The sequence below is a fragment of the Zea mays genome, chromosome 3 (assembly GCF_902167145.1).
Source record: "Zea mays cultivar B73 chromosome 3, Zm-B73-REFERENCE-NAM-5.0, whole genome shotgun sequence".
Lineage (NCBI taxonomy): Eukaryota > Viridiplantae > Streptophyta > Magnoliopsida > Poales > Poaceae > Zea > Zea mays.
In genome coordinates this window covers 118,290,319-118,298,784 of record NC_050098.1, presented here as the reverse complement: position 1 = coordinate 118,298,784, position 8,466 = coordinate 118,290,319, and the positions used below count along the sequence as shown (strand labels likewise).

General features: G+C 53.4%; 2 protein-coding genes and 1 pseudogene across 2 annotated transcripts; 1 reads left to right on the top strand and 2 right to left on the bottom strand.

Annotated features, from left to right (window-relative positions):
- Window positions 1-1,564: 1,564 nt before the first annotated feature.
- On the bottom strand, window positions 1,565-2,401 carry LOC100284445 (pectinesterase inhibitor domain containing protein). The gene has a single exon (NM_001157340.2). The coding sequence runs from the start codon at window positions 2,391-2,393 to the stop codon at window positions 1,809-1,811; it is 585 nt and encodes a 194-aa protein (NP_001150812.1). The 5' UTR covers window positions 2,394-2,401; the 3' UTR covers window positions 1,565-1,808.
- A 340-nt stretch (window positions 2,402-2,741) lies between these two features.
- On the bottom strand, window positions 2,742-3,847 carry LOC103650464 (uncharacterized). The gene has a single exon (XM_008676055.4). The coding sequence runs from the start codon at window positions 3,663-3,665 to the stop codon at window positions 3,066-3,068; it is 600 nt and encodes a 199-aa protein (XP_008674277.1). The 5' UTR covers window positions 3,666-3,847; the 3' UTR covers window positions 2,742-3,065.
- On the top strand, window positions 3,803-6,755 carry LOC109945080 (uncharacterized; annotated as a pseudogene).
- Window positions 6,756-8,466: the final 1,711 nt, after the last annotated feature.

The following is an 8,466-nucleotide window of genomic DNA, read 5'->3' as shown; positions in this document are numbered from 1 at the left end:
CACACAAGGATTTAGAGTGGTTCAGGCCGCCGGAGCGTAATACCCCACTCCACTGTGTGTTGTATTGAATCTGTGAGTTTGAGAGCTTGAGTGTGTCTGTGAGCATGGGTCTAAGTGAAGTTGCCTTGTAATGTCGTGTGCCCTCCCTTTTATAGCTCAAGGGGGGCACGTACAAGGATGCTGAGCCCGACATGTGGGCCCAGGAGCAAAATGGAAGGAAGTAACTAGTGCCTGTAACGCCTGGGCGAACTCCGAGCGCCATAATGTCCATAGTCCATACGATATTGATATGTCGCGGCTGCCTCCTCGGTAACGCGCGAGTGATGATGAGCATAGTGTACGTCGCAGCACGGGCGTACTGCCTGCCAGTGGAATTGACAGGCACGCCGCCTGTGGGATGGCCTGGTCGCCGCCCGTCAGCGGAGTGGACATGGCTCATTAAATGCTGAGGTGGCACATCGCCTCCAGTGGAATGGACATGGCTCATTAAATGCCAAGGCAGCACATCACCTGCTAGTGGAATGGACAGGCGGCGCGCCTTATTCGCAATAAATGCAGAGGCCACGCGGCCCAGAGGCCTTACGTCAGGCTCCGCCCGCTGGCTTACGTCACGAGCAGTAGGCCACGTGGCAGCATCGGGTCTCCGCCTGAGCGGGGAGCAGAAGCGTACGCGGTATGGTCCGGACACGTGTCGGCCCTGGACCCCCGCCTGGCCTTGATTAAGGCCTGGGTATTCTTTGTCCCAAAATCCCGGGACCCTGCTGTGAGTGGCCCGAACCCCACGCAGAGGGGCTGGAACCCATCCTAGGGGTCTGGTTGCGCCCGTAGAGGCCCTGGACCTTACCCGGAGGTCCGGTCTATACATACACAGGGGTCCAGCATCTTCCCGTGGGGTCCGGACTCACTTGGAGTACATCATCTTCTCTGGCCACGTGGCGGTCTCGGAGCCGCCCACGTGGTGGGGTCGGACGCTGTTTACCACGCGACTAGAGATAGCCGCGTGGGTATCGTGTCTTCATACTGTAGTAAGGGGTACCCCTGTTTCAGGGTACCGACACGGCTGGATCCGTCGCTGTCGTGGCCTTCCTAGCCGGATCCATAGTTACCCCTTCTATTCTGTCGCGGGAGCGGCCACCATGACCAGCACAGACACATGCGATGTCATCGGCCTCCCTGGCGGGGCTCCTCGACGTACGAACGATCGAAGAAGCAAGAAGGTCGGCCTGCTGGTGCTCTTTTGTTGGTCGCCGTCGCTGATCGTTGACGCTCGAACGTTGACCCCTCCAGAAGAACAGGCTTCTGCTGCGTGTCTCCCGACCGCGGCCACCTCGACTTCGGCTACCTCGACATCTAGGGGCTATCGTCTTCTTGGAGCACACACCAAGCATAAATCAGTATGTAGCGACGATATGTTAGTGTTCGGTATCATGTACTGTTGAATCCAGACTTAGGCTCCATTTAGTTCCCATCTCTTAAACTTTACTGATTAAAGTTTAGGTATATTTAGTCTCTAAAATAGTAAACACTAAAATTTAGTCTCTAAAGTTTTGAAGGTGACTTAGAGGAACCAAACGTGGCTTTACACAGAACCCAACACCATGCCATTGTGAGCCGGAGAGCCCAACCAACGGCATTGTACATTGTACAGGCTACTTACGACGCAACCAAACACACACAAACAAGAAATCAGTGGTTGATTGCACTATTGACCCGACACAAGAAACATCAGTTTCCACATGATCGTCACCGCAGTACGCATGCCAGTATGCCACGGAGGGGCGCAGGAGTGCCATAGCGCGGCGCCGGATCTAGGCGAGCTTATTGAGGAGCGCCGTGGCCATGGTGGAGAGCTGGTCGAACTCGCGGTTGGCGGCGGCCATCCGGGCCTTGGCCGGCGCGGAGCCCGTGAGCGCGGCGTCGCACCCGATCCCGGCCTGGCCCGTGAGCGGCAGCAGCGCGCGCGCGGCGCCCCAGGCGCGCGCCGCCGCGTAGCCGCGCATGAGGCGCAGCGCGGGCACGGACGCCGCGCCGTACAGGATGCCGCACGCCTCCAGCGCGTCCCGCGCGGCCGGGTGCCCGCCGTCGCCCTCGCGCCGCGCCATCCCCGCCGCGGCGTCACGCGCCGAGACCCCGCTCGCGGCCGCCAGGTCCGCCGCCATCAGGAGGTGGCCGTGCAGGTCCGCGGAGGCGGCGCCCGGCACGGACCCCAGCCGCGACGCGCAGAAGGCCACGTCGACGAAGTCGCGGATCGCGTCGCACGAGCCGGCCACGGTGTCCGCCGCGCCGTTGACGTCGACGCCGCAGCAGGATGAGAAGCAGAGCGCGGAAGCGGCCACGGCGAGGAGCGTGGTGGTGGTGATCCTCCTGCCCATGGCTTGCTTTCTGGTGGGCATTTGCTGTGCGTCTGAGCGATCCGCAAGCGTGGTTTTATCAATGCACGAACGGTGAGGTTAGGGGGTAGGGGTAGGTGAGCTGATAATCAATGCACGCACGCGACGCCTGCGTGCATCGTCGCAGTTGTGTTCTCCTCACAATAACGGTCGCCGTTTGGAGGTTGAACAAAAACAATGAATGCGGCTTGGTCGTCGTCGTCGTCCTCACCTCACTCCTCGGGCTTCAGTTTTTTTTTCCTTCTCTGGTATTTTAGAATTACCTTCGTCGTGAGATCTACTGGTGGTAAAAACTAAAAATCACATTGAGGATTCAGGAGAATAGGATTGACTGACTGAAGCATGCTTACGTATTATGTTAGCAGTCCATTATTGCACTGCAAGTGCGTCAGTAATTTTCACAGTACATCCAAATTTCGAAACAAAGATCGATGATCGATTTTGTCTCGAAGAGAATCCAATCCATCCACTTGCTTGGTTTAGGTGCAGGAGATCAGATCGATGAAGCGGAAAACTGAATTTTACACAGGGGAAACACAAACACCACGCATTCAGAGGTTATTAACCGATGGACAGGACATGGCAGGATGGTAGCGGCAGCGCAATGATTATCACTGCAGTACAACGAGCTTCGCCATTCTCGCATTAAGCCGAGCGGTGGCGGGTTGGATTGGATCAGTCGGCGGACATGGAGGCGACGACGGCGTGCGCGACGAAGGCCATGTCGGCGAATCCGCCGTTCTCGCGGGGCAGCGGGGCGGCCGCGTCGCCCGCGATGCCCTCGCATCCCGCGGCGACGTACTGCGCCGCCTGCAGCACCTCCCGCGCGCCGCGGTACCGCCCCGCGGCCACGGCCCGAGCCGCCCACCGCAGCGCCGGCACCGCGCCCGCGTACAGCTGCAGGCACGATTGCGCGGCCGCGGCGGCGGAGGACGAGGACGAAGATGGGAAGAAAACGGCCTCGATACTGTCCCTGGCCGCCGTGGCGTTGTCGGCCGCCAGCCTGGCCGCGAGCGCCGCCACGGTGGGCGCGTCCCGCGCCGCGCGGCACGGCGCGGACGGGTCGGCGCAGAGCGCGGACTCGCAGAGGGACGGCGTCACGTAGTAGCTGCCCAGCCTTCCGCACACCTGGTCCAGTGCCGAGGCAGGGGCTGGCACCGGGGCCGACGTCGACGTCGTTGAAGCCTCTCCTGCGCCTGCGCCGGCGCCGGACGAGGCGAGGAAGAGTAGTAGGAGGAGGAGGACCGGAGAGCACGATGACGACCCGGCCGCCATTACCGCTGCTCGTCTCCGGTTTGGTGCTGTTGTACTAACGGCTAGCTAGCGCAGGCACAGACGCACAGTCACAGTCACAGGGTCCGGATGTTCTTGGAGAGTGATGGTGCCGCCGTGCATGCATTTAGTGCGGGAGCATGCATCGCGCGGGCGTTGGTTTCTGGTTCTGGCCGGTCTTGATGATCCGCCGCACTGGCACGTTCTCTGTCCGTTCCGTTCCGTTCCGTGGTTCTTCTCAACGGCCGGCTGCCGACTGCTGTAGCGGTGGCAACTCCCATCAGAAAGGCACCTACTCCTACTTGCGTTCCTGTCAACGGTCGCTCAACTCCACGGTACAAATAATCTGCAGTGCTCCAACCTGTTGAGAAATCTGTTCATTGCACGTAAGAACAGAGGCACGCGATCAGAATGAGAGTTCTTCATTTCCTTGTATCTGGTGTACACATATACATTTTCTGGATGTGGATGTTCCTCTTCAGCTCTCCATTCACCTCCTTTTAGAGAGAGAGAAAGGAGTCTGATGTTCACAGTCTCCCAGCAATCTCATGAAAACTCCATCATAGTCTTGTTTTCACATTTGTCTGGTTCACCTCACTAAAGTTTATTATATGTCACATCTAATATTTGAATGTCAATATCAAATATAGTATAATTATAAAACTAATTACATAAATAAGGACTAAATGACAAGACAAACCTATTAAACCTAATTAGTCCATGATTCATTCATATGATGCTACAATAAGCATTTGATAATTATGGATTACTTAGGCTTAACAAACTCATCTCACCGTTTAGTCTTTATCTATATACTTAGTTTTATAACTAGACTATATTTAATACTCATAATTGTCATTCAAACATCCGATGTGACATAAACTAAACTTTAGTAAGAGGAACAAAGCCCCCGACCCTCGGTCCAATATATGTTATCTTTACGTCTCGTTAAAATCTTCTTTAAAAACATAAGAAAAAGAGGAGGGAATAGAATACATCATATATATTTCTTATGGTGATATATGCATGTCAAAACCCTACATATATCAACCTTTCTCACGGATCCTCCTAAACATGAACAGGTCCGCGCAACCCGAGACCACAACATCCCACAATTCCTACGCCATCTTGGACGGTCGCATGATGGGTACACGCTGCTCTCACCATCACCCATGTCCTATGCGTGGTTGCCTTTTCATGTAATGGTATACGTAGGTTCTGGCTTACCAGAGCATATAGCTACTTGCAAAGTCTCAACCTCAACATGCATCGAACGGTCCTTAATCGACATAGATGGGTGTAACCTCAACAGGCATTGAACGGTCCTTAATCTATAGTCCTGCTTCAGTCACCAATCGACAAGAGGGGGGCGAGCGAGGGCAGCATTCCGCCAAAGGGTTGCCGATCGACGACCTCAATAAACACAACCAAACAAAGAATGCTTTATTACAACACATACATATAAGTAGGCTTCGCCTGCAATCAATCGCAAAAAACTATATCACATCGACTGACTGGCTCAGTTTTTATAAGGAGGTTGAGCTCTAAATATCCCCACGGCAATATGTTGAACTCATCGGTAGTCCATCCAAGGAAAAAGCTCATCTTTGTGAATACAAGGGCTATGAGGAAGCCCAACGAACATATCAGTCATGGCAACAAGACTAGCTCTCTTCCGAGCACCTCGAGGAGTCTTCGTCGCTTTGGTACCTCCCAAACTTAAAATTTCTTTGGGTGGCCGCTTTCCTGACCTCTAGTGTCCCCCTTTTACGCCCAAATACTTCGCCCCCTTGCACACAACCAAAGAGGCTGACCCCTCACAAACACCTGGAGGGGCTAAAGATGCCTCATCTAATACCACAAAATGGGCAAGATAACCTTCTATGTCTAACGACTCTTCGAAATGGAAAAATTTCATAAAACACATTGGAGTCAATTGATGGACTCTGACAATCTACAAACACAACATCATCATTCTCCCGCACATCAAAAGAATCCAAGTTTTTGCGCTTTATAAGCCCCATTAGCGGAACCTGCGCAACCATCTAGTTCCAAAGTCAGCAACTGACTACATAATCACCAAGAAGTGTCTATCACTATAATCGGGCAACCTGACTCGGACCACTCGAATAACCATCACTCATCCTAGACTCCTTCGATGTTGTAGCACTAGCAATTCTCTAAAGGGTCCATGTCCTCAAGCACCGAAGTCGCCCTGCCTCCCTCATTGTCATCTGGACTAGCCTCTGCCTTAGTAGCCTGTTGTGCCCGTTCAAAGAATATATATATATATATATATTATGAGACATGGGTTTCCAATAACTAGAGGAAGCCTTGGTCCAATGGTGCCATCCGGTTTAGCCGCCCCACGTCCGGGCGTCTATAAAAGGAACCACATGCCGCTAGGGTTTATTTTTTGATGCTCCCTATCCAACCTCATGAGTGACGACACCCCCGTCCGCGCGGTAGCGGTGGTTACCCGAGGCACGAGCGGCGATGGTGGTCTGGAAGGCGCGAGCGAGCGACGACGCCCAATTCGCTCGGTAGTGGCGGTTCCCCGAGGAGCGAGCGGCGACGGTGACCCCGAAGGCGCGAGCACCGTCCATGGCCTAGGGAGCCGCAAGGGGCCATAGGCTCGTGTGGCGGCGACGACCAAAGGCGTGCGCGATGGCGGAGGTTCCCCGAGCGCGCACGGCAGCGACGGCCCCATCCGGCGATCGCGCGAGGCATGATCGTCTCCAGCGGCGGTGGCCACATGAGGCGCGGATGGCTCCAGCAGCGTCGGCGGTTGCACGAGGCGCGGGCTACGAGGGACAGCGGTCCGCATGGCTGTTCAGACATCCTTCGGTGACCAACTCCTCCGATCTGGTGGCCTTGGTGGCGTCCTCCAGCGACGACCTCCTCCAATCCTTTGTTTTTATGCATGCTATTGTTGGTTGATCCCATACTAGAATTTTTTCATTAATTATGATGTACCGTGTAGGTATTTATACAACTTTCTATAACGATTTATGCTTTGCGCGGTATCACCATCCAACTTTTACGTGTATGATGTGGGAACGAAAATATCATTCAAAATTTGTGTGCATGTAATGAAAACTCCCAAAACCTGTCATAATTTTCTGTAATACCCAAAGTTGTAGACCATAGAAAACAGGGATAACACTCTTGTGTATTTTGTCTCCACATATTATCATATGAGAACACCCACTCCTAAAAGAGAATAAATAACAAAAGACACATGAACAACTTGTGCATCATGCTGGAGTTTTGGATTGCTTGTGCATTTAAATTAACAATAATATTAGTATACATATAATGGTGAGTTGAAAATAAGAAATAACTTAAATTGAAATTTGATTGGGAAATAAGGAAAGAAATACCATAAAATACAAAGTAAGGTGTATAAATAAAACTCATACTGGTATGTTCAAATTAAGTATTCAATTGAGAACAATAAGTTCACAACATCATTTGAATTCAAAATTTGAAAAAAACTTCAGAGAGGAAAGAAAATAAAATAGAAAGTTAGAAAAGAAAAAGAAAAAGAAAACAACCTCAATCTGCGTCTGGGCCCAAATGCTTCTCCTCGGCCCATTTTCTTTCGCTGCGCACGGCCCAATTCCGTAGCTCCGCGCAGCCTAGTGAGCGCCATGCCCTCTGCCACTTACCTGTGGGCCCGGCCGTTCTGGGTTAGTCATCCGCGGGCGCTCCTGCTCGTGCTCTGTTCGGGACACCGGCTGGTGGGCCACCGCTGTCAGCAAGACTACCTCTCCCTCCCAACAGAAATGCCGCGCATGGCGGGGATGCGCCGCGGGCGTGGAAGTTCGTTGCCCTTTTTTCGGACCGGGCGACTCCTATAAGCCGTGATGGGGTACAGGGTTCCCATGTCCTCCATCTCCGCGACCCCAAGCAACCCAGACGCAACTAAGTGGAGAGTCAATCGGGTGTGTGCGGGTCGGCGGCGTGGGCAGATTGGGGTCGTCGACCTCGGCTGCGCCTGCGGAGTTCGGTGGTGGCCGGGGAGCTTCGCGGGTCCGTGCGGAACGTGTACAGCTCGTCCTCGGGTGCGATTAGCTGCTGGTCGGGGGGAATTCCACGCCGGAGTGCGCGTCAGGGCGGAACCTCCTCCTCTCCGTGGTCAGCTCGCTAGCGTGGACAATCCTCGGTACGAACCACTCACCCAGACCCGCTTTCATACCCATAGCTTGAGGACCGGTTGAATTTGGGTCTCGTGCCCGAAGTCCGGAGATTAGCTCCGTTGGTAGGAGACCTCGCCGTGGCGGTGTTTGTGCGGTGGTCTGGTCTGCCCGTGGTAGAAGAAAAGGGGTTGGCCGTTAGATGGAAATCGGACGGCACAGAATAGATCAAGCGGGAGCCATAGATCTCAGATCATGCGGTTGTGGTTATATCGGGGTTCATAGAATCTGGGCCATCGGATTTTAATCCCACGGCCAATAGCGCATACCGGTTCGTTGGGCGCCAGATCTAATCCTAGCCCTCGATTCTGGATCCTGCGGCTGATATCCCCCTGTACCCCTTCGCCCAGGCCTTTTTGCACAGGAGCCCCTCGGTTTACCTGAAAACAACCCGCCGTCCATGCCTGGGGTTTTCTGAGTCTTAGAAACTCTTACACCGTGACCCCTGTGTTTTCTGGAATTCGGGGCCCAATCCAGAGGGTTATTAAATCAGAAAAATGAATTAGAAAATGAGTTTTTGATATAAATACAATTCATAGAATTTGTATAATTCATAGAAAATGCATTTGGACTCCAAATTGGACCATTCCAGTTCCTATAATTTT